We start from the raw sequence: 26,777 nt of genomic DNA, 5'->3' as shown, positions 1-26,777 counted from the left end.
GAAGGAAGGACTTTATGGGTTAGATGCAGCATACTTTAAGCTGAATCCACAAGATAAGATTATAAAATCCTCATACAGGATAAGAACATTTAATGCAGAAAATATGAGAACATTTCCAAGAATTTCTGAATCCAGGCCCCAAAAGAATTGATTGAGTGCTTGGCACGTTTCCTGACACACACTAGGTGCCTGGGTACTTGCTGATTGACTACTGGTTAGTTGGGGAGGTAAGATATAGAAATAAATAACAATAATATAATGGTAGAAGAAATGTCAGAAGGAACAGGGAGATTAGTGTGTTCTTGGACTGCTCTGAGAGGACTTCCTGAAGGATAGATAAGAGATAGATAGACAGATAGATAGATTGAGTGAGTGAGAGGATAAAGCAGGGTATTTCAAGGGAAGGAAGCAGCATCTACAAAGGCCCTCTGTAAAGAGGGCGGGATATGCGCGGAAAGGCACGTACAACTGTTTGACTAGATCGAAAGACTCATGTAGGAGAGAAGTGGAAGATGCAGGTTAAAACAAAAGCTTTTATCAAGAGCCTGCTCTGGAGATGATTTGGGGGAGATAGGTCAATAAAGGTTCAGGTGGGAGAGTATGAAACACCAGACTAAGGATCCAGAAGATTGCTCAAGGGCTACCTGGTCCAACCCTCCTATTTTACATTTAAGGAATTGAGGCCAGGATAGGTTAAGTGGCTTTTCCAGGATCTCACAGCTAAGAAGTGGCAGTTTAAGGATTTGAACCTCGATTCTCTGACACCGAATCCTGTAACTTTTCCACTATTTGATCTTTATCCTTTAGGCCATAGTAGCTGTCCTCTAATTAGAATTATAGTTGCTTATTGTTTGTAATTCGTTTGGAGATTTTCTGTTTAAGAAGACATTAAGATAAGGTTTTGACTTGGTGCTTCGTTCTCTGTTCCCCCCCAACCTCATTTGAGGAGTTAGGAAGCTGTTATGTTGCTTAAGTTGATGAAACATTAAGATATCTTTAGTACTTATTGATTCTCACATAATACACGATTCTATTGAAACTAGGTTGCTATTCTAAGAGTCCAGCATCTTCTTTGATGTTGATACCAATTGCAGATATCTTGTTGATCAAAGCATTTGGTAACTTATATTCCTAAGTTTGGTAGAAAAATTATCTGACCTACTTTGTCTTAGCTAAAGTAAAGCACTGCCTCTTGAGGCTTTTTTCATCTAGGAGAGGTGACTTATTTATTTATTTATCTTTGGCTTGTGGTGGTTGTAATGAATGGCAGACTTTTACTCCCACAGCTGTAATAAATTCTTCCTTCTTTCTTTCCTTCCTGCCTGAGAAGACAACATGCGAACAGCAATGTGTAAGATAGACACATAGGATTAATTAAAAATAATCTCCAAGGAAAGACATTAGCATTAAAGGTTGCTAATAAAGGCTTCTTGCAGAAAGCTGGATTTTAGTTGTGATTTAAAGGAAGCCAGGAAATCTAGGAGGTAGAGGGAAGGAGGGACAGAATTCTAGGTAGAGGAAATAACCAGAGAAAATGCATATAGTCAGTAAGGAGGCCAAGTGTCTATGAACTGTGGAATGTGAGTGTGGGGGCAGGGGATGGAGTAAAATGTAAGAATATTACAACGATAGGAAAAAGACATGATATTTTACCCTTAAGCCCCAACTTTTTGTTGTTCACTTATTTCAGTTGTGTCTGACTCTTCATGACCCCATTTAGGGTTTTCTTGGCAAAGATACTAGAGTGATTAACCATTTCCTCCTTCAGACCATTTTATAGATGAGGAAACTGAGGCAAACAAGGTTAAGTGACTTGCCCAGGGTTACGTAGCTAGTGAGTATCTGAGGCCAGATTTTAACTCAAATAAGTCTTCCTGACTACAGGCCTACCACTGTACCCACTGTGCCACCTAGCAGCTTAGTCCCAACTTTAGCTGTGATATCTGAAATGTCATATCAGCAAATTCTAGAGACCAGTGTCAAAATTGGATACATCCTTGCCCTTAGGCTTTCCCAGGTGCCAGTCAGTAGACAAGTAGATGCATATATATATTACAACTGTATGACTATAGGAAAGTCATTTAACTCTTCTGAGCCTCAGGGTTTTTTTGGTATGATGGAAAGAACACAGGTCTTAGAAAACCTGAATTTGATTTCTGACTTGTGCTTACTACTCTTCTGACCTTGGGCAAGTAACTTAATTTCTCCGGTCCTCAGTTTCCTCATTTATAAAATGAGAGTCTTGGACTAGATTGTACCTTCGAACCCTAATTCCTAATTCCAAACCCTAATGCAACGTGAATGATAATCCTCACACTGCCTAGCTCTCAGGGATGTTGTGAAGAACTCACTTTGTAAATGGTTAATAAATCATTATAGAAAATGAGACAAATTGTAGCCTGCTTCAGAGGCATTATAGCCATTCTTTAGACTCTGCATGTTTATAGGAGATTAGTGGTGTTAGAACATTGTACTAATGAGGCCAGAGTCAGGGACCCATCTCCAGATGGTCCAGTTGCCTGATTCTGTGCTTATGCCTTTATCCTCATCCAGCTGTTCCCCTCCAGCAGAATGAAGAGATCAGATACAGATGAGTTGGCTTAAGTTTGTCACCGCCCCTGGTGGGACCACAAGGTTATTTCCTCTTGATTGTGTATGAAAGATAATAGCCATATAGATGAAAATATCTTTCTTTGTGTCATTCATGTGCTGGGATTTCTTGGCGAAACATTTCCTGGTCTGTTCTGTTTGTTTTTTTTTAAGAACAAAGAATTAACCAGAGCATGATTCTGAAAGCTTAATTATTTTTAAAATTTTCATTGTCAAAGCTTGCAGTGAGCTACATACTCCATCGCTAGATCGAAAACCAAATAGTTTTGTAGCAGTGAGCGTTACAACACCTCCTCAGGCATTCTGGACAAAGCATGCACAGACAGAGATTATAGAGGTGAGTATAACTCCATGTCCTCTTACAGGAGAAAAATCCAGACATTCCCCATTTGCAGTATTTCTGCTGCTCTGTGAGGTATATTTTTTAAAAATTGAGCATCCATAGCTGTGATTGTTTCTTTGAACAGTGATTATTTTTGCTTGTACTTTGGCCTTTTCTGATTACAGTCATTTGTCTGCATGGTGCCTGTTTTTGAAATGTGTTTTACTACCACTGATTGGCTTATCCCTTTAGATAGTGGTCCTGCAAGTTCAGTTAGCTTTTTTGAGTTGTAAGAATAAGTCACCTTGTCCCTTCTAGTTGATGATCATGTCTGAAGAGTGTTTTGCTTCTCTGCTCATCAGTCAAAGCTCATTAGTCTAGTTATAGTGGGATAACCAATACCTTGTTGCAGCACCCTCTCTTTGTAGGATATTTATTTTTTAAATTCCACAGGTTCTTATTAAGTGATAATGTGGTACACATTTAAGTCAAAGTGAATTAAATTCATTTATTTTGAGGAACAGGGTGTTGCAAATTTTGTATCTCTGGCAATAGATGGACACATGACAGGTGTGCTGTGCAGCAGAGGTTAGGAATTGCTGGGTCTTGAAACTTAAGAGTTTTGGGGGTTTTTTGCTCTTTTTAATAAGGACATTTTGAATGCCCAAAGCCATGTAGGTAGCTAGCTCTTTTGCAGAGTTGTTGGCATTAGCGATGTCTCCTAGCAGCCATTTCCAAAGTAACCTTCATTTCTTTTCTCTGTCCTCCACAAACTCAGACTTTAGCCAGATACTCATTGCCTTCCAGAAGTCGTTTGGAAGCATATTTCCAAAGCAAACCTGGACTTTTGACTGTTTCTGAAATTTTATTTCCCAAGCTAAATTCCAGTTACCCTGAATTTCCAGAAAAGAAAAAGATTGTAGGATTTTTTTTTTCTTTTCCAAATTGTGAAGAAGAGGGTGATATAGATTCTAATAATATTCTAAAAACAGGTACAGAAGAGTTAGGACTTCGCGTTAGCTAAATTCACCACACTTTTCTAGGAATTGTAAACATCCTTAGCAGTCAGTTTCCTTCCTTGTCTGGCCTGTTTTTATTGTAAAAGACTTTAAACCTATGAATTAGTTTTAGTTACATGAAAAAGAACAGATATTTACATTTGTAAGATTGGACATTCATCCTCTTTATATAACCTTACCAAAAATAACCTTCTTGTTGGGTTGAAAAGTTTTATAATGGAAAGAAAACTCTTCATGACCTTGTTTATAGTGTTAGAAATATCTTGTACAATAGTAACGGTTTAAGGAATTTGAATGTGTAAGGGTCACTGGAGGTATCTCTTTGCATATAAATGTTAGTTTGTTATAATCACAACTACTAAGAACATTTTCTTTTCCTCAACCTAAGAATTTCATTCTGTATTTTTTTTTTTAAATGTGTCTATTCTTTCATGGAATAACATTATCTTTTTTGTTTCAGGGAACTAACAATCCTATATTTCTAAGCAGTATCGCCTTCTTTCAAGACTCCCTTATCAATCAGATGACGCAAATCAAGCTGTCTGTTTATGATGTCAAAGATAGATCTCAGGGAACAGTTAAGTAAACTTTTTGTAGACTTTATAGAGTCATGTTCCTTTTCAGTCACATGATGACTTAAGTGAGATACTGGTATTTTGCTTCAGTTTTGAGACACAGGTTATCCTTAGAAAACAAAGCAAAACATTTCAAAGGAATCATTGCAGTTTCTTTCCTCATCTTCCCTCTGTGCTCCTCATGATACGTGTTATAGGAGTCCTGTTGGACTTACATAAAAAGTAAAAGATTTCAATAAAGCTATTTATCACAATCATTTCTTGATATGTCTGCACCATCATTCCTCCTCCATCCCTGCCAGCCTTACAGTAGCCCTCATAACAAAGAAAAATGAACAAAAAGAACTGATAGAGTGACTTTGTCTGAAAATGTATGTAATGTTATGGTCTCCAGAGTCATCTGCTTCTCTGTCAAAAGAAATGCATCGCATTTTACTGTCTGCTCTGATTATGACAATTAGATCATCAATTCAGAACTAGGAGGAACCTTGGACATCATGTATTCCAGCCTCCTTGCTTTACAGAGGAAGACATTAAGATCTCAGACAGTTGTAAATTAATATAAATAGTAAGTGGCAGAACTGAGACTTGAACCTAGAGCTGCTGAGTCGAAATTCTTTCTAGTGCACCATGTTACATGTCTTATTTAGAGCACAACTTTCCTTTCGCGTTCTTTTCATTTATATTGTTGTGGCCATTATACGCATAGTATTCTGGTTATTTCACTCTGTAACAGTTCACATAAATCTCCATTTCTGTGAGATATTCAAAGTTGTCCTTTTTTATTGTGCAATAATATTCCATTACATTCATGCAACACTATTTATTCAACCATTCCCCAATCATTGGGCACCCACTTTTCCCTAATTTTTTGATACCATTAAAAGTACTTTTGGTGGACAGTAGATCTTTCTGTGTTTGACCAAATTCTTCTGCATGTCTTATAATTAGAATATAAGAAAAACTTGTACACTAACCATGTGTCTCTTTCTCCCCTACTCAGATGTATTTACTGGGTTCTGGGACGTTCATAGTCAAAGATCTGCTCCAGGAGAAATATCATAGGTTGCATTTAACACTAAGGTTGGTATTTAGCATTGTTCTCTTTGAAAGAAGAAACAGAATTCTATTTCATTTTCCTCTAGTGGTCTCAAAATTGCTTCTGATTAGAGTTAGTTTCTGGTTAGGGTAGGACATGTAGAACAAGAGGACATTTAGATCCTCTATGGAAACAAGATACCATAGATACATTAAAGGCAATTGTCTACCTTACAGAGGCCTAACTCAGAAGCATTCTATTAGTGGAGCTGTCTAAATGGGAATCAGTTCACTTTCTTGGAGCCATTGGGGCAATTACCATGTCATATCCTTAGAAAAGGCATTATTTGAGAATGAGCCTTGTAACTTAAAAGTGTTAACATGCTTCTCAAAAGTTTCCCATTTCCCATCACAAGTAGAACCAGATCTATGACTGCTCTTTTATAAGGTCAAATCCTAATGGATTCATACTGGAACTTGGCAACAGAGAAAAATATAGTGTTTTCATCCTTGGTACCTGGCATGGAATGCCAGATTTTGCTTTTGTTCCAACATCTTATTGTATCTGCAGTAGAAAAGGTGGGACGTCATCAATGCACCAAGTTTCCTTCAGTATTTTAAATTTCTCCCTTAGGAGGTGTGTCATCTTAACAGACTGCATTGTGAAGCAGTGGTATTCCCAGTTTCTAAGCTAGTATTGTGAAGTGGCTTCCAAGTTCTGTCCTTAGAGCTTCTTTGAGTATTTGGGTAAAGAATGAGATGGATGCTAGGAGTCAAGTCATCCCTCAAAATTCTTCCTGAGTTCATTATAATTTATTGTCAAAGAGAATTCTTAAAGGGTACTAGTTTAGACTAGACTCTGTTTCACTTGTTTCGTAGAGCTAATTCGAGTTGGGGTTTGGGGAGGGAAGGAACGTTGAAGAGATAGGAAAGGGGGAACAAAAAGGGGGTTAAGGATAGACTCATTTCCCAGCAGACTCTTAATCCTCAAGCCTAATATCAGAGTGGAGAGACCCCTCACAGCACCTGTAGACTAAAGCAATTATTCAGGTCCTGCAAGTCCCAAGTTTTGATCATTCCCTGATATTCCTGGGAATACTCCAGGGTCCATAGATGTGAATCTATGACTTTTAGCCAGTCATCAGAATATTTGAACTTCTCATGTATAGCATACCTGCCTGGCATGACATACATAACAAAATAGGAAGCAAACTCACATTTTCTCACGTTGTTTGTCACAGATCTGCTGAAAATGATCGTGTAGGTAACATTACTGTAATAGGATGGCAAATGGAAGAGAAATCAGACCAGCGACCCCCTGTAACGAGGTCACCTGATACAGTTAATGGGAGGGTGAGTATGTACCTTCTTTGAGCTACCAAATTAGGAATTGGAAGAAAAGCATAGGACAAATAGCCTTTGTCGTCTGAATCTTTGTTAGAGTAATTTTCATTGATTGTTAGCTTTATGTCATTGGGAACCCCTAAACGACCTATATTTTCTCTGGAGACCTAAGACAGTTTTCAGATTACGACAATTGGACCTACAAATTAGTATTTATGTCATGCTGTTTGGGGGATTCTATTTTGTTCACCTTGACCTTGCTTCTTAAACACTGAAGCTTTCAGTTAAGGGTGTACTAAAGAATGAGCCATCACCAGTGATGTATGTGTAGCATGGAGAGTTTCTGTACAAATTGAGATAACTAGTTACAGGTGCCTGCATCTCCTCCTGGAATTAAATATATGAATATTTATTGAGGGCCAGCTGTCTGCCAGGCACTGTGCTAAGTATTGCAAGTCTGCAAAAATTAAAGGGAGGCCCTTAGGTGACTGATAGAATATCATAAGAAGTTTTTGCTTGGAAAGCAGTTGATAAAATAAGCCTGCAGAGAGGTTGGCATGAGATCTATCTGAGCCAGACCTTTTTCAAAGCATTTATGGATAAAACTTATGAGGAGATAACAAATGAAAAATAGAACAGATTCACCAGTGTTTCTAAAATCCATGCTTATTGACTCTGGCAATGGGACCTATATATTTGAATCCTTTCATCTCAGTCCCTGATGTACTATACGAAGAAGTCACTGTGGCACTTAGAAGGTCAAAACTCAGAAGTTTCTGGGTCTGAGCAAACATGAACTGAAGAAATATTTACTGGAGATAACACCATTTTAAAGGCACTTGGAAAACAATTTTTTGCAATACCTCAAAGACATGAAGACTCCATTGGAAGGGATAATATCACAGAAAATGTTTTACCAAAATAAGGCATGCAAGAAAACATCAGTAACTACTGACCCACTTGTTTTCTCCTCTCTACAAAATGTTTATGAGCATGGTCTATGTATGCATAAAGGAAATCCTGGATCAAAATATGAGAAGGTAGTTTTTGTAGGCAATTTTCTGTGGTTCCCATATGGTCATAGACCTCAGAGATCATAGAATCATAGGTTAGACTTGGAAAAGATTTAGAAGTCATCTAGTCAAAACTCTCATTTTACAAATGAAAAAACTGAGGTCTTCAGAGATATAGCAATGTGCCCAGAGTCACATAGCTAGTAAGTAGAAGAACAGGGATTGAATCCAAAGAGAAATTAAATTCATCTCTTAATCCCAAGATTGCTTCAGCCCTTGACTATTATAAAGAGACTTATCCAGAGATTGTTAATGTACATAGTCTTTGATCTGAGTTGATTTTCTAACTATGTGTTCCTCATGTTTGTGTTCCAAATGCTATAATAACATGTCAGGTCATGACTTGAAATGGAAAGCTCTAATAAGGAACCTTTAATTATGTGGTTACTTAATCTCAATCAACATTAATGAATAGTTCATATAGTAATATTGGATTGTAAGGTGTAAGCCCATTTTTGTTGAAAAAAAGTGTTCAGTTTTCTCTGGCATTAGATTCTTTTACCTGTGTAAAGATATATTCCCAAGCTTCACCCATCTAGTCTCCAGCCCCCTCATATTACAGATAAGGAAACTGAGAGCTTGAGAGATTGTATAGTCTAGAAAAGTTGTATGTAAAATGACTTTGACAAAGCAAACCATACTCTAAATGTTCTAAATGGTGAATTAATTTACCTTGTGACTCCATAAATGTACAGACGGAGCATTAATTTCAAGAGAGATACTCAGTATTTATGCAGGGTTTCTGGGCCACGATTTCATTCATTAGGTGGCAGTGAGTTGCTGCTGGATTTCACAACCTCTTTGGTATTTTCCACATTTATTGTTTAGACTGTTCTGCCAGTGGATGAAAGCTTGACAGAGTCATTAGGAATCCGATCCAAATATGCTTCCTTGCGGAAAGATTCTTTACTGAAATCAGGTAAGTAGTACTCTGAATTGATAGAGATGTCTTGCTTAGAAGCCTGAGCGTATGAACATAGAACTAGAGAGAAAATAAGTGTTCACTTAGGGTTATTACAGTAGCTTGTCTCCTTGGTAAACATAACTGCTTCTGCCAGATGTTCAATGCATTAGTCACACAGTGAGCAGGAGACAAGTTGCCAGTTATTTGCTTCTCTTTGATTTCATGCCTTCATGTTTTACTTTTGGTAGTTAGCAACAACATTGCTTCTTCTTCCTCTTTTATCCCCACAACTATTTCAGTTAGTTTAGACATAGAGTCAGTGTGCTTTTCAGTGAGACAATTAGATGCAGCATGTGGAAAAGTGTGTTTGTAATCAGGCCTTTTGTCATTTTTTCCCTTAGAAACGTTGTCATTCACTTGAGTGATTGTGCGTGCACACATGGGGGTGTGTGTGTGTGTGTGTGTATGTATGTAGTTAGAGGTTTGTCCGGGAACCAATGCTGAATCTGGCTGAAATAGAAGGAAGGAAAACTAGAGAGATTACCCTTCCTTCTCTTAACTCAAGAGCCGTGTCCTTTGCATTTCAGTGTTTGGTGGTGCCATCTGTAGAATGTACCGTTTCCCTACAACCGAGGGGAATCACCTTAGAATCTTGGAACAGATGGCTGAAAGTGTCCTCTCTTTACATGTTCCTAGACAGTTTGTCAAACTCCTTCTAGAAGAAGATGCAGCAAGGTAAGACAAGTTTGCTTGTTTTGCTATTAAAAGAAATGGATTAGACCAGCGACACATAGCATCTCATAAGACAAGAGGTCATTTATCTTCCCCAGGTATCTACCCCTTATTTTAAAGCTCTATTAGACAAATGAATGAAAAATGGTGCCATCTTTTAAAAAGACCTTCAAGGGAGATTTTATGACCTTGCCAGGAATGCTTTCTATTGTCTAGTAGCCATTTGTTCTAAAAATTCTTTCTTGTAATTTGCCAGAATTTCTCATTTGCCATTTAAATATTTCTCCTCATCTAATCCTGGTTTGAGATAGAGAACAGTTGATTGTCAGCCATTCTGTGATGACTCCTTAACTTTTCACCTTGGATAAAATATTTTTGTGAGTGTTGACAACAGAAAAATCCATGCCTTTCATTTATCATCTATTCACGTTTTCTGTTGTTGTCATAGTAACATGGAATATGAGAGCTGGAAGAAACCTTAGAGTTACTAATCCAGGGGTTCTTCACTTTTTTTATGTCATGGACACATTTACATTCTAGTGAATACTGTGAGCCCATTCCCAGAATTATATTTTTAAATGTGCAAAATATAAAACATAGAATTAAAAAAGAAAAACTATATAGGATATCTCAAAAGTCCCAGTGAAGTGTTAACCTACTAAAAAAAACCCCAAACTTAAAATGACACTAAGACTTTTGGGGCACCCTGTTTAAAAATATTTATAAAAAATTTAAAAACTATAAAGTTCATGAACTCTTAGTTAAGAACCCCTGAACTAGCAATTACAGTGCATGAAAGACAGGGTTGGAAAGGTGAGGGTGGCATTAAGTTAGTGAAGAGCCTTGGGTACTAGACAGAGTATTTGAACTTTCGTCCTTAGGTTGTAGGAAAGCTGAGAGTTTTTGAAAAGAATAATTATGATTATACCTGTGGGATAAAACAGGAATAATGTTCATGTACTACTTCCTTCACTTTAGTGTTGTGATAATCAAATAAGAGATACAAAAGTGTTTTAAAATCCTAACAGTTTTTACAGATGTGATAAAGTTATGGCCACAGTGCCATAGTGGCTTGTTCTTTTGGCATGTCCAGATATTTGGAAGTGGGTATAAAGTTTTCCCATTAAGAAGAAAGAAAACCATAGGAACTCTAATGCTCTAATTTTTACTATGTAGTGTTCACATCCTCAGTTGATTAGTTTTGATCATAATATTACCACATAAGAGCAGGTGGCAAATCTTATGATCTCCTTATTAGCTTTCCTAGAGTAATGTTGATTTGTAAAATTATTACTGAATGTGCCTTTTTTCTCTTTTCCTTGGACAATCAAAGCCCTCCCAGGGGTTGCTAGAGAGACTGCCCCTTGTCCCTTAGTTGTTTATAGTGCTCTACAAGGAAAGAAATAAATCTTAGTGTGGGCTCTCTTCCTATTGATTAGTGTGTAGTTTGGACCTGAGTGGTAAGATATGAATTCTCAAAAATAATCAATAAGTGGAAAGCTGAGGTCACACTGTCTCATAGGTCCATAGCGTTCTTTTTGAAAAAAACACCTTTTTATAATACTGTTAACTTATTTTTTAAGGGAATTTGAATTATGGCTTTGATGAAAGCTGTAGGAATGATCAGATAGAGGGCCAAGCCCTTTAGGAAGTAAGCTGTGTTTTCTAAAATGGTAAAACTCAGAAATTTTAGAGGTAGTGTGTTAACAGTAGAAGGTGTGCTGGCATTGGAGTTAAAAGACCTTGATTCAAATTCCATCCTTTGTTAAAACAGATCAGTTAATCTCTAGGTCAGTTTCTTTATCCGTAAAATGAAGGGGTTGGATCAGATGGCCTCCAGTGTGTCTAATGACTCTAAATCTATGGTCCTGTAATTTTTATTTTCAAATTCATGAACAGAACCATTATTTGGCTAACATGTTTTTGTATCATGGAATAAATAAGCAAACCCAAGAAGCCAGAGATAGGATTTTATTATTTAATTTAAAGTATTGTTTCTCTTTTGAGTCTGTGCTGCCAATTAGAACTTGAGACTTGGAATACCTTAGTTCAGTGTTTCAAAAGTTAATTTTGTGAAGGTGGCAGTTTAGAGGCAGCAACTCAGCTGAACTCTTTCAAATGCTTAAAAAAAACACCTCTAATCAAATTTTGGAGGGGCAGAGCCAGCAAGAGGTCAGAGTGAGACATTTTTCCAGTACTGACATAGCTTAGGAGGTCGACAGGAGGGGGTCTGTGACATTGAAATCAGGGCTGGATAGGTTTGCACTTGGTGGAAGCAGCACCAGCAATGGGCTTTGGAGGCAGCCACTATAACTGCAGCAACTTCAGGAGCTCTTAGCCCATAAATAGTAAGAGGATTGGACAAGTAGTCAGCAAAAATTACAGTGGACCATTTTCTGGTACTGTTACCATCTTCAGTATGGGTTAGAGTTCCCAAGCAGAAAGGAGCACTTGTGGTTGGACACAAGGGAGCAAGAGACCCCTGGTCACAGTTCCAAGGCAGAGAGGAATGTTAGCACTTGTGGCTGCAAAGGCCCAAGGGTGCTTTGCTCCAAGGAACCAGGAACCCTTCCTAGGAAAATACCAGAACACCAACCAGGAGACCCCAGATCACACCTCTTCCTGGAACACAATAGGTTGGAAGCACAGAAAATTTGCACACTCACAGAACTAGCTCTGAAAACAGTAACACAAAAAAGTTTAAAGCTTGAGACAGTGCCTCCCCACCCCCAGAGTAAGCAGAGCCCAACTTTAACATAAAGTTCAAAGTCAAGAAATAGAAATTCAAAAATGAATAAGTAAGAAAAAAAAAGAACTTGACCATGAAAAGCTACTACAGTGGCAGGGACAACAAGATATAAACTCAGAAGAAAATAGTGTGAAAACAGCTATAACCAAAGCCTCAAAGAAAAATGGTCATTGGACCCAAGCCAAGAAATATTGCTCTAAGAGTTAAAGAAAGAGATGAGTGATGGAAGAAATATTTGGAAAAGAAATGAGTAATGCAAGAAAATAATGAAAAGAGAATTAGCTCTTGCTGCTCAGCCTTGGGACCACCTAGTCGTGCTGCTGGTAAAGATGCTGAGCTCCGAAAAGGTAAAGTGATTTGGCCAAACACACCCAGCTTATAAGTAGATGGAGCCTCTGACCCTACAGCTGGGTAAATTTCCCGCTTTATCTTGGGTGCAGTGTAACCATGGCTTATGTCCCAAAAAGCATCTCAAGCATGTAGCAGCTCCAAAGCATTGGATGCTAGATAAATTAACAGGAGTTTTTGGTCCAAGACCATCCACAGGTCCCCACAAGCTGAGGGAATGTCTGCCGCTCATCATCTTCCTGAGAAACAGACTCAAGTGTGCCCTGACTGGAAGTGAAGTAAAGAAGATCTGCCTGCAGTGATTCATCAAGATTGGTGGCAAGGTCCACGCTGATATGACATACCCTGATGACTTTAATGGATAGCATTAGCATTGAAAAAATGGGTCAACGTTTCCAAAAGGGTGCTTTGCTTTTCATTTATTTTTACTATTTAGCTGAGGAGGCTAAATATAAATTGTGCAAAGTGAGAAAAATCTTTGTGGGTACCAAAGGTATTCCCCATCTGGTGACCCATGATGCCCCTACTATCCTTTACCCAGATCCTCTCATCAAAGTGAATGATACAGTTTTGATTGATTTAGAAGCTGGCAAGATCATTGATTTCATCAAGTTTGATACTGGTAAGCCACGTGTAGTGACTGGGGGAGCTAATTTGAGTCTAATTGGCGTGATCACAGACAGGGAGAAGCATCCTGGCTCTTTTGATGTTGTCCACGTAAAAGATGCCAGTGGCAATAATTTTGCCACTAGGCTCTCAGACATTTTTGTTATTGGTAAAGGTAATAAGCCTTGGATCTCTCTTCCCTGATGAAAGAACATCTGCTTTACAGTTGCTGAAGAAAGAGACAAGAGATTGGCAGCTAAGCAGGCTAAATGATTGCAGATAAGAATTTGTAGGGTTTCAATCAAATTGAGATGTTAACAGTTTTTAACAAAAAATTGTGATTACCCTACAAAAATATAAAATACATGAAATAAAAAACTCAGTCTTATCAAGTGAAATTGAGCAAGCCATAAATGCCTTTCTCTTGTTTCCTTGAATTAGGGTACTGTGGGTATGAATTGCTTAACTATTTTTCTTTGTTAAATAGGATGGCTCACTGATTGGAGGATGGGGAGGGGGCATATCCCAAAATGACTGATGTGAAAAAGCAAAAGATATCAATAAAAGTTCAAGAAAAAAAAAAGAATTAACAACTTGGTAAAAGAGGCACTAAAAATACTGAAAATGATAACACCTTAAAAATAGAATTGGCAACTTCCCTTCTAGCTGTAAATCTATTTTAATCGCAGAGGGAAAGGTCATGTGTATATGGAAATATTTGTAGCAATACTTTTTGTGGTAGCAAAGTACTAGAAACAGAATGTATACATCAGATGAGAAATAATTGAATAAATGGTGAGTATAAGAATATAATAGGATATTATTCTACCATGGTGAAAATGAAGAATTTAAGTGAAACTTGGGAAGACATGTTTTGGTTAGAGTTGCCTCAAACTGAGAAAAGTACCTTGAGATTTCCAAAAGTAGCATTTTGCTGTCTTTTGCTTTCTGCAAATCAGTTTTTCCTTTAAATATTTAGATGATATGCTATTCAGTGTGTATATATTAAGTATATTAATATGTTATCTTTGGTGCCATTAAACATAATGTCATTTCCCCATGTATATCTTTTAATCTCCTAAGCAGATCTAGCTATGATTCCTACCCCTCCTTTTTTGAGTTCACCTGAAGTATGATGGATTTTGTGCCATCCCTCTTTTTTGATTATTTGTGAATGTTTCTATTTCAAGTGCATTTCTTGTGAACCTCACATGTTATTCTGTTCTGTATTCAAACCCATTTTGCTGTCTTCTGTGGCCACAGTTAAGATTGTTATTTGTTTCCCTCCTTATTTTTTTATCAAACCTTTCCTCATCTTTGCCTTCCATTCCTTTCTTTCTAATCAAGAAGAGGTTTTTGAGAGCACATAGGCAGCATCAGTTTTATGCAGTCCTCCTATTCCACTTCTCCGCTTCTGTTTCATTGACTCAGTCCCCAATTATAGGTTCTTAGAAACCTTTGCTTCCACTTTATACTTCCACGTTCCTTATATTTATTACCCCCCACATACCTGTCACATTCAACACTACAAAGATGAAATTGACTTTGCTCATTGCCCATCCCTCCCTGAATCTACCCATACTCTTCATTTCTCATTTCTCATTTCATTTTCCTAGTCTTCTCCTGATTCCCTAGTTGAGTTTAATCTAACTCTGTGTGTGTGTGCATGTGTGTGTACCTGTGTGTACCTTCCTTATTCCATTTCAGAGGAACATGAGCTTCATACAGCCCGCTCCCCAACTCCTTCCTCCATGGTTGTATAACCTTCTCTTGAACTTTGATTAAAAGACATGCATGAATTGATGCATGGGAAAGTAGACAGAACTAGGAGACCAATTTACACAATGACCACAGAGGTGTAAAAGAAAATGATATTGAAAGACTTTGAAACTCTGACCAGTGCAGTGATTTCAGAGTAACTTTGTGACTTTGAATCATACTTGGTTCTCAGAATATAGTTTATGTTGTTAGACATGGACAGTGTATTTATTTGTTTGACCTAAAGTATGTTTCTTTGTCATAAGCGAAAGGTGTTTTGGGAGGGTGAGGAGGTGGAGTCACTGGAAAGTAACATGAATTTTTTTTTTTTTTTAAAGAATCACTAAGACTTCCATTTAAGAAATAGTTACTTGCTACTTTAAATGTGAGATCCTTGTCCAGGGACCAGGTGTACATACAATTAAAGGAAATGAATCATTATCAATCTTGATATTCTTGCTATAAATGAAACCAGAAGACAAAAAGAAATTGTAGGTAAATGGAGGGGGGTGGTATACAAAGACAAAATTGAATAAACAATTCCTGCTCTCAAGGAATTCACATTCTAGTTGAGAGACAACATGCATGTAGGTATGGCTACACTTAATATATACAAAATGAAAACTAGGATAGGAGGTAGTTAGGGTGGGAAGACAATTTCTGTTGGGTGAATCATGAAAACTGTCCTGAAGAAGATGGTGCTTGAACTGAATCTTGAAGGAAACCAGGGATTTCAAGAGGAGTGAAATCTAGACATGGGATCAGCCAGTGCAAAGTGATTGAGATGGGAGATGGAATGCCATTTTAGCAACACAGGAGGAAGACTAGTGTGTGTGGAGGGACGTAATATGTAGAAAAGATGGGAAAGGGCCAAGTTATAAAGATACTTAAGTGAATTTTTGTTTAGTTCTAGAGATAATGGATACTGGAACTTACTGAGTAGGAGGGTTTATTTAATCAAACCTGTGCTTTAGCAAAAGCAGTTATACAAGATGAATTGGAGTGTGAGAGGCATGAGGTGAGATGACCAAGACAACTACGGTGATCATCCAGATGAGAGGTAATTAGGGTCTGAACTAAGATGATAGCTAAGTGAATGGAACAGTGTGGTGGAGATAGAAATGACAAGATTTGCCAACTGTTTAGATGTATGGGGCGAGGGAGAGTAAAGAATCTAGCATGACACTGAGGTTGGAAGGATTGTAGTCTCTTCACCAGTGGTTTGGAGGGAGAGATAATGAATTCTATTTTGAATCTTATCAGGTATGAGATGCCTTCGGGACCTCCATCTGGAAATATTCAATAAGTAGGTAGTGATGTAGAACTAGGGCTTAGGAGACAGAGTAGAGCTGGATACATAGAGGCATCAGTGTAGCGTTAATAATTGAATCCATTGGATCTAATGAGGTCATCAAGTGAGAGGGTAGAGGGAGAAAAGAGAAAACAATAAAGTATACAGACTGGGGACTACACCCACAGTTAATAGTAATGCCATAGATAATAAATGAGCAAAGAAGTTTTAGACATAGTTGTACAGGTAGGAAGACAGCCAGGAGACAGTAGCAGCATGAAAATTGGAAGAGGAGAAAATGTCCAGGAGGAGAATATAGTCAACAGTGTCAGATGTTGCCAAGTTCAAAATGTGTAAGAATTAAGAGGAAGCCATTACATTTGGCCAATAAAAAGGTTTTTGGTAACTTTGCAGGGGGCAGTTTCAGGTGAGGACTGAGGTAAGAAGCAAGGCTGAAGAATTTTTAGAAGAGACTATGAAGAAAGGGAAGCACCAAGGGGAGCCAACTTTTTTAAGGAACTTGGCAAATAAAAGGGGGATTGAAACATAAGTTGATAGCTAGCAGACATGGTTGGGTCAAGTCATAAGGATGGGTTGTTGAGGGCACATTTATAGGGAGCAGGGAAGAGGTCGATATGGAGAGGTTGGAGATTAGAGAGGGGCTGATAGCAGCCATCAGTTTCCTGGAGAAAATGGGAGGATTACGTCGTCGTAGTCCTCACCATATTTTCTTCAGTCTGGTGACCCTGGTATCCTGGCTTTTTTGACTAAGAAGACCCTCCATCTCTCAAGGCAAGGCATTTTCTCTGGCTGTCCTTTGTGCGCAGAATGTTTTCTTTCCTCAACTCTACTTACCTCCCTGGCTTCCTTTAAGTTCATTTTCTGACTGTCCTCTGGCATAAGATAGTCCCTCCAGGGAGAATGTGAGGTTTCCTCAGTTAACTGTTTTCCTTCTAATTTCAACTGTATTGATTTTGCTTGTGTAAAATCTTTTCAATTTTATATGATCACAGTTGTCCATTTTACATTTTGTGATCTTCCGTATCTCTGGTCTGGTAATTAATCTTTCCCTTGTTCATAGTTGCAAAAGTTATTTCTTCCCTGATCTTCTAATTGATTTGATGTGACCTTTTACACCCAATATGTATCCATTTTGAGCTTATTGTATGTGGTACATAGTGTGAGATCTTGATCTGAACCTAATTTCTGCCCAGATGGCTTTTTATCTCATTACTTCAAGAAAGGACTTGAAAAATGCTATCTTCCTCCAGAGAAAGAACTGGTGAAATCTGAATGTAGATTTTAGCATTCTTTTTTTACTTTCATTGTTATTTTATTATTTTTGGTCTGCGTTTTCTTTTGCAGTGTAGCTAATACGGAAATGTTTTTTATAACTGCACATGTATAATCTATATCAAATTGCTTGCCTTTTCAAGGAAGGGAAGGGGAGGGAAAGAACATAGAACCCAAAATTTTAAACATAACTGAATGCTAAAAATTTTTGTTAGCATGTAATTGAGGAAAAAAATAAAAATTAAATGTAAAGAAAGGCCTGGAGAAGCACTAGACATGACAAGCACTAATGACATTGTTAAGAAACTTAATTGATCATTCTGTAACAGTCAGGAAATGACTAGTGAGCAACGTGGGAGTCATGTTCAAATCATCTCTTCAGTCAGAATGCCAGTTTGTCAGAACAAGGATCAAAATCACTAACCAGTTTGAAGACCAAAATTGAGGAGATAGGGCGTACAATTGAGGTCTGTGCATCCTGGAATATTTTTTTTTCAAGGGGTTAACAATCACTTTAATCAAGCACAGGTATCAGAGAAAAGCAAAATCAAAATTTCAGAGAAATAAAAAATAAGTCAACAGACAGTGCTCCAAACTGCCTGACCGTTACATATATACACAGTTACTTGAAAGGGAAGTATCAACTTCTGGGTTTTAGCAGGGGTGGGGGAGAGCTCCTTCACAGCTTCCCAGAGTCTCTCTGGCCAAAGAAACACCACATCCTGGAATATTTAAGCAAGCTGTTGAAGCTGAAAAATGGGAAATGGACATCAACAAACATCAGCATAGACTATCAGGCTTCCCAAAGGCAATGTAGGATATGCAAATCACTTAGCAAAATGAGGAGACCAGAGAAATGTAGAAATCATCTCGGGCAATAAAAAGTTAACACGGAAAGAAATCCAGCTAAAGGCCACCCAGATTTAGCATATAGATATGTAAAGTTTTAAAGAAGAGAATTTTAGATTGTGAGCTATAGGGCCTCGTAAAATAGTAAGAAGTAGTAAATAGAAAAAAACAGATTTACTAAAAGTTTGTCAAGACCCAGCCAAACAAAAGCTTATCAATGGCAGTTAAAGATGAAACTGGGAGGACAAGTTTTACAAATGAAAAATGGAAAACCTCTGCTAAGTTTTCTCTTTCGCTGAGCCGTCACTTTTGAATTTTTATCAGTCTCCAATGTTCTATAAGAAGAAAAATGGCACTAAAGACAACCAAGATGCAACTATATTAGACAAGTATCCGAAAAGGAAGTCCACATTGGAGGAGACAGTTTTGAGGATATTGAGCGATACTCAAGATACTTGAAAGAAAGGAAAATAGCAAATGCTTTTTAAAAAATTATGTACCTTTGCATTGCCCAAACAGGATAGCCAAGAAATTGTTGATAACTACCAACTCTGCCATATTTCCCATTTCAGCGGACATCCTTGATGAAGATAGGTGAAAGGAACAAGAAAACTTTTATAAAAATTATCCTACAAGAAACCAAAATTTCATAGTCACATAAATTGACTTAGAGGTACAAAGAATACAAGGTCTCATTAAGCTTGTTTTTTCTTAATGTTTTTTTTTAAAAGCTTTTGATTTAGTAGAACAAATTTCCTCCTTTAAAAGCTCTTCTCCAACAAGACGTCTTTCATTTATATATCAAAATCATACAAGGCTCTTTGAAAGATATGATAAAAAATTACTTTGTTCAACCCTCTGATGATTTGTTCACAAATCAGGAAAAACATACTTACCAAAAATATTTGCCACTGTCACAGAGGAGAACCATAGCAGAATCCAATGAAAGATTGTGAAATTATTTAGTTGCTCGTGGTTATAGATGGTATTATGCTGATTGTTTCAAACTCTAGAACCTGTTAGAAGCTCCTAAATGAGATCTATAATAGCTGAGATGCCTGAAGTTTAGATGTCTAAATATCCCCAAAGGTAAAACCAAGTAAATGAAGAATGACTATTGGTTCAACTAAAATATGTAATGAAATTGACTCCATGCATAGAGCAGGTCTATCTGTATATATCTTGGATAGACAAGAATTGAATGAGAAGAAAGTGATCTGAATTTCCTTTGGGAAATTGACAAATATTTATAATGATGCTGAGCTTGATAAGGCTCATCTTAATATCAGTATTCTTCTCATGATGCTGTGAGTCATGGAGTACCATAATAATCTCTAAAGATTTAAAGTTGCAGGTCATCCAGAGGACAATGGAGAGTGGACAATGTGGGTAGAAGTAGGTAGCAATATAGTGTTAGTGAAGAAATGCTCAGGATAAATAATATAAAGAATTTCATCAGCTAGATGTATGTGGGGAAAGGGGGCAGGCTGATCAGCTTGAGAGATGACAAGTAACCTGTGCACTCCACTGGTATCCATGCAGTGTTCAGTGATCTTTAGAATGACCCTAGCACATTGGGTGGACCTGACCCCTTTTGGAGGATTTATGGAAAGACCTGGTTAGACAAGAGTCTTAAAGGATTAATTTTATTGTGATACGCACCATTGAAGGGAATACCTACTTAAATACAATCACAAATTTCATCCAACTATATATGATTTCATATGTTAGATAAGAAAATTATCATTAACATTGAAAGTTTTGTCACAGTGAAAATGAGACTAAAGAGGGGTTTGGGTTAGCTTACATGAAGTGACACAAAGAGATGTAAGTAGAAATAGTATACATGATGACTCCTACAAAATAAATGGAAACCATCATGACAAGTGGACACCAGTGCTGTGCATGCCCCAAAGAAGAAGTACAAGAATTCACCTCTTTCCTGTCTGTGAAGAGATTAGAGGCAATTGGAAATATTTGGAACATTGCCCATACTGTTGCACTTGATTAATGTAGTTTGCTGAGTTTTTGCTTTTTCTTTATTTTTTTAAAAGAGGTGGCTTTCAGGTGGGTAGGGAGGGAAAGGGATATGTTGGAAAATTAAGATATGAAAAAAATTTTTATGGAAGAATTAATTAAAAGTAAATTTTTTAAAAACAGTGTATCAGATAGGTTACCACAGAGCCTCCATTCACATTGCACAGAATACAGTATTTCATGAACACAGTTTTGGTTGAGATGCCAGTCAGTCAGACCTGGAATTGAGTGTAAGTTATCTGTTCTTATATCTGTCTTTGCAGGGTTTGCGAATTGGAAGAATTGGGAGAACTATCTCCTTGCTGGGAAAGTCTCCGTCGACAAATAGCTACTCAGTATCAAACCATCATACTAACTTACCAGGAAAACTTAACTAACTTACATCAGTACAAAGGTTAGTGGAATTAACCCTTGTTCTTCCAGGTGGCTTTACCTTTTTTCTCTTCAGAAATACGTCATCTGGATCTCAATAAATACTTAGTTTTTTTTTTCCCAAAAATTTATTAATTTATTTTTCAGTTTTCAACATTCACTTCCGTAAGTTTTAAATTTTCTCCCCCTTCCTTCCTACTCCCAAGACAACCCTTAGTTCTAATGACCTTATTGATCAGTTAAGTATTTTAAGTGGATTTTTATAGATTTTCATGTAAATAGGAATTTTCTAAGTATAAGCTTTTCAGATTTTATTTTAAAAGGTGAGCCTTGAGAGCTTAATTTAGAACATGACAGTTCTCTAGTGTCAAGCACCAAAAGAAAGGATTGAAAAGCAATATGATGGATAGACTATGTGGTCTCATCTTTGTCCAGAGTGAACGAAATCATAAGGACCCAAGTTACTTGTTATGAAAACATTAGGCTTCTGAATTCTTTAGTTTTGAATGACAGTTGAAATGAAAATGAGAATTGTGTAAGTTAGCAATCTATCTTTTAAAAATTCAAATGTGAAGCTAAAAAAATACCTTGCTATTTCTCTTTGGAAGAGAACTGTGGACAATTTTAACTTAAACACAAAATGATGGTGGGACTTCAGTCCATCTCATTTGATTCCAAATGGAATGGGTTTTAGATTTTAAAATATTATTTTCTATCACCTCAGTATTTTTGACCAAATATTCTCTTGTCTTGAAATACTTTCCTTCATCCTTGCCATGCACAAAGGTCCTAAGTATCTAATATAATTTCTCCACTGAACACTTAAAATTTACATGTGAAAAACATACTCATGACTGCCATCTCAGTTTCACGTACCTAGAGCTAAAAAGGACCTCAGTGACCTTCACGTATTTGAGTGAGAAGCCAAATGCCATAATTATGGACCATTGTTTTCCTTTTGAAGAAAGTGGGGAAAAATGAGTGAAAATGGTAAATGTGAAGAATAAATTATCCAACTGGGAAATCCCTTGTCTGAAGATAGATTACAGAGGCACTCAGCTGAAAACACTATTACCGACTGAAGAGCCTGTTTGCTTAATAGTTTTCTCTCTTTTCTCCTGACAAAATTAAAAGCCATTAACTTCTGACAACTTATAGTCTTAAAGAGTTCCATGGGACCCTGAAAGGTGAAGTGAATCATCCAGGGTCGCACAGCTAGTATATCTCAAAGACAGTACTTGGACCTAGGTTTTCCTATTGCCTAGTCCAGTTCTCTATTCACTGTGCCATCCTTCCTCTAAAACAAGAATTTTTAGAATAACCTGGAGTGTGTCAACTTGTTTTATTAAATATTTTTGATAATTGTATTTCAGTATAATTTATTTCCTTTGTAATCCCAATGTATTGTATTTTATGCATTTAAAATCCTTATTCTCAGAAAGGGTTCATAGATTTCACTAGTCATCCATCATACAAAAAAGATTAAGAGTCCCTGTTTTAGAATGAGATTATATTCTTTCAGTTAGATTGGGGGTTTTTCCAAAAATCTTTTGATTGGAATTTTTCTTGAGAAAATGGTGAAGTAGTTTTTCATTCGTGAAATGGACCCAGGTATATTCTCCTTTATCTTGTGATAGAGTCATTTGGTATAGATGTTGGAGTATTTCTATTGATTTTTTTATTGCTTGTTTTGCCCTCATTTTTACAGGTTGCAACCTCTTACTTATTTAGAAGACAATCTTCAAAAATTAGTATGTTAAAAAAAATATCCATCACCTTACACCCAGTCTAGTGGTGACCCTTCCTGAATAGCTAGGCTGGTTCTCAAACTCTGTTTTCTTTCTAGCTTAGACGAGTCTGTTAGAATTTTTGCTCTCCAGTGGTGCCCTCCATGCTATGGTATGGCGTTGGAGTAGGTCTTGAGTGAAGGATGAATAACCAAAATAAAACTGAGGACATTTATTACAAGATTCTTTCCAGTTTCTTTAGATTGACTAATCTGGGTGTGTGCGTGTGTGTGTGTGTGTTTTGTTGTTTAATGTATGAAAGTTTACCACATATTTCCAGAGCTTCAAAAGATGCTTTATGAACAGGTTTTCTTCCAAGATGGATAGGTGTTGTTCTAGTTGAGCTGATAGCTTTCATTTTTGATGTTAAAGTATCTCTGTGATTGGAGTTAAATCATTTCTGGCATAGCCATGTGGTAATAGAGTATGGCATATCCACCCACTTGCTTTGCATAACTCTATGACTCTCTATGAACATTTTAGCCAGAGCTTCCAAATGGTGTACTGCTGTTTCCATAGAGCTCTGATGACTTTCCTCACCCTTACTAACAGCATGTTCTACCTCAGCATCCTGGAACTAGTCTCCTGGCCAACACGTTGCCCTTTCTTCCAGTGTGTACACCCACCTGCCATCTGCAAGTTAAAATGTTCTTGTAGGCAAGTCAGAAATCTGCGAGCCACCATCCCAGCACACCTGACTGTATTCAGAAGCATGCTGATACCTTTATTTTTTAGGGTTTTTTTGTGCCATTTGCACATAGAGGATATTGTTTGTATAACATTTATCTTCTCTTTTTCCATTGCTTAAGGCCCCTCGTTTAAGGCAAGCAGTTTGAAAGCTGATAAAAAGTTGGAATTTGTACCCACAAATTTGCACATACAGAGAATGCGAGTCCAAGATGATGGAGCATCAGGTATTTCTTTTTCTTTTCCTTTTTATTAAGCCCAAATTGGATTTCTCTGATCCCTAGATAACTAAAATCTGTGATAAACAGGCCCTAGCATTTTTCACGTAATTTCCTGCTGGGAAACTCATAATAAGAAGTGTGAGGAGATGAGTGAATTTCATATATATTTCTTCCTCTTGAGTCTTTCAGCTCCACCTTCCCCTGGCCAGTTCTTTCTCTTAAGATCCTATAATAGCTAATCCTAGGTCTCTAGTAACGGTCCTCAAAGAAGGAGAAGTAGAAAAGGATTGCCTGATCTATTTCCATAACCCTATGTACCGTTCTCTTGGGTGAGAACCCATCTTTTGATTAGTAAAGTTTACAGACAACTAAGTTAGCTTTTTGGTGTACGTTGTAGCAATGCTCCTCCCTTTTTCCTTTCTTTCTTTCTTTCCTTCTTTCTTTCTTAGTTTCTTCTTTCCTTCCTTCTTTCCTTTCTTCCTCTTTCCCTCTTTTCTTCTTTTCTTTTTATTTCTTTGAAAAGGACCTCTGATTTTATTGGTACATGGAACTCTCAATGAGAAAATCACCTTTATCAATTTATATTGCCACTTGCTCTACAACTTAGGGTTAAGAGAGTTCTCTGGAACACTGTGAGGTTAAGTGACTTGCCTAGTGTCACACAGCCAGATTGGGCCAGAGATGAGATTTGAACAGGTCTTCTTGACTCTAAACGTGCTTTCCACCCACCATACCTTGGCTGCCTGTCAGTAATGCCCTTAAGGTTTATTACCAGACCCTAGATGCTAGTTTTCTTATTTCATGCTGGTTAGAAGCTACCATGGAAAGCTTGATTTGGGGGCTGTATGGGTTTGCAGACATGTGTGCTGGTGGTAAACCCAGAGTAATTGATGAGGCCTTTTTTTCTTTCAGATCAGAACTATGACATCATAACCATAGGAGCAGCCGCAGCACATTGCCAAGGCTTTAAGTCAGGAGGTCTTCGAAAACGACTGCACAGATTTGAAGAGACCAAGAAACAGTAAGTAACTATGGATCTTCCAGACCTTTGTCTTTGGCCAGTTTGAGCTGCTTCTGACTCCATGGAAGGAACTGCCTTGTGCAATCAATGTCGTTCTTTGTGTTTGTGTCAGGGAGCTGACTAGGTGATTGAAGGCATCAGAGTCTTTTTCTCATTTTCTTTAATTTAAACATTTAGTATAAATTACCTTTTTAAAGTTAATCTGACGTGGAAAATCATTTAGCAAATACGATTCTTTCTTCCTAATGAACCTGAAAGACATGGAACATATTATGTAAAATTACCCTTGAATAATGATAATAGCTATCATTTTTATAGAGCTTTTAAAGTTTTTTCAAAACACTTTACATATGATATCTCATTTAAATGAATAGCCTTTTGTAGGTCTGATTTAGTTATTTGAACCTCATTAAAATTTAATGAGTAGATTGGATAATATGCTCTGAGGACAAAAATTTGCCATTAGTTTCTAGGGTCAACAAGGTGGTGGGTAGTAGGGAGTCAAACCTAGTTGGTTTTGATAAATCACCACCCAAGTAAGTACTGATGATCCTCCCTCAAAGTAAACCTACTTTAAGTCTCCTTTGTAAGTTAATCAAGCAAGAATGACTTTGCAATCTATTCTTTTAGCATCCTAGTAACTGGAGTGATACAGAACTCAAAAGCAAGAAGGATAGTAAAGCCAGAAGACCAGTTATAAAATTGTGTACACAGTGAACTCAGGTCTGGGACCTACCTGAGTCTTTTCATCTGGGTGTGATGGGTACAAGAACATTGTGACTTGAGCTCAAAGGTGATATTTCCTCTTTTTGGTTGTTCAAGGAAGAGTTGCCCATTATCCTGCAACGTATGGGTCCTAATAACTTTGTACATGAATCTGGCCTAAAGTCTTTATTTCAGAGTTTTGGGGAGCAGTCATATCTTGAAGAACCTAGGAGTAGGAAGTCAAAGGAAAATGACCAAAATTACCATTAAAAGAAAGTTGAGCCAATGAGAAGTCCAAAGGAACTGAAGTGGTTGTACTTTGAAGCATAGAAATCTGACAGATGACTTTCGTAACGTGGTCATTTAACCCATACTAAGTGCTTACTATATGCCAAAAATGGTGCCCATCGTATTAATTGCTGGGAATATAAAGGAAGGTGAAAACATGGGCCCTCACCTCAAGGATTTCACATTATAATGGCAGAGACAACACTCAGATAATTTTGGATGTACATGGAAGGTAGTCTCAATAGGAAAGGCAATGGTAGTTAAATGGGAACAAAGAAAGACTTCCTTCAGAAGGTGGAATTTGAGCTGAATCTTGAAAGAAGTTGGGAAAGTTAAGAGGTAGAGATAAGAAGAGGAAGAGTATGCCAAGCATGGGGTATAGCTAGGGCAAAGGCATAGAATCAGGAGAGGAACTGTCATGTTTAAGGAACCACGGTTGTTCCCGGATTTCATAATTAGTGGAGGGAAGTAAAATGTAAGGAGACTTGGAAGGTGGGAAGGGTTTTAAAATTTAAATCGCCAAACAGAGTTTTTATATTTAATCCTGGAGGTAATAGGGAGCTATTGGAGTTTAATGAGATAGGAGAGGGAAGATCTATACTTTAGGAAAATCCCTTTCATCAAATAAATGAAAACCTGTGTGAAAGTTGCCTCACTAATGGTTGTCTGTTTCCATTAACAACAAAAATGGGAAGGAATGTCTAGGAAACTTTAGATATAGCCCTGCTTGGGTTCACAGGCTAGACTAGAACATCACAATAGATCGCTCTCAGCTCCTGAGTCAGTGCTGTCAGGAACTCTTCCTAAATATAGGCAGGCTGAGTAACTAACAGTTTACAATTCAGCAATTCTTAACAAGACTAGGAGACAGAATGAAGCCTTGACCTTAGCCCATCAGAGCCAGTCAGAAACCGTGTGCTCCTGTGGCTTCCTCACGTGCAGTTCTGTGATAAGCATTTGAGTTCATTCTTTGTTTATTACGATAGGGTTTGTGGAACTCGTTCACCCTGACAGATGCCCTGAAGAGAAAACTTTGACTTAGACTGTATGAGCAAGTGAGTTGTTCTGTAGCATCACTGCTCTGCCTCCATGAGGAAGGGAGGTAAGGTGAGGCAGGAGAGAGGGAGACCCAGGACTAATTGTGTTAA

General features: G+C 37.5%; 1 protein-coding gene and 1 pseudogene across 6 annotated transcripts in view; both read left to right on the top strand.

Annotated features, from left to right (window-relative positions):
• The window catches only part of INPP4A (inositol polyphosphate-4-phosphatase type I A), a 202,446-nt gene that overhangs the window by 126,829 nt on the left and 48,840 nt on the right, over positions 1–26,777 (top strand). For all 6 annotated transcript variants that reach the window (XM_072614604.1, XM_072614602.1, XM_072614603.1 and 3 more), the window contains 9 exons: positions 2,829–2,947; positions 4,412–4,528; positions 5,530–5,609; positions 6,806–6,917; positions 8,810–8,900; positions 9,473–9,620; positions 20,812–20,942; positions 23,517–23,621; positions 24,528–24,636. In XM_072614604.1, the coding sequence (XP_072470705.1) occupies positions 2,829–2,947; positions 4,412–4,528; positions 5,530–5,609; positions 6,806–6,917; positions 8,810–8,900; positions 9,473–9,620; positions 20,812–20,942; positions 23,517–23,621; positions 24,528–24,636 (1,012 nt within the window). The remainder of the gene's footprint in view (positions 1–2,828; positions 2,948–4,411; positions 4,529–5,529; positions 5,610–6,805; positions 6,918–8,809; positions 8,901–9,472; positions 9,621–20,811; positions 20,943–23,516; positions 23,622–24,527; positions 24,637–26,777) is intronic.
• On the top strand, positions 12,659–13,671 carry LOC140506928 (small ribosomal subunit protein eS4-like; annotated as a pseudogene).

This window comes from Notamacropus eugenii, chromosome 5 (assembly GCF_028372415.1).
Source record: "Notamacropus eugenii isolate mMacEug1 chromosome 5, mMacEug1.pri_v2, whole genome shotgun sequence".
NCBI lineage: Eukaryota > Metazoa > Chordata > Mammalia > Diprotodontia > Macropodidae > Notamacropus > Notamacropus eugenii.
This window is presented reverse-complemented; position numbering and strand designations above follow the sequence as displayed.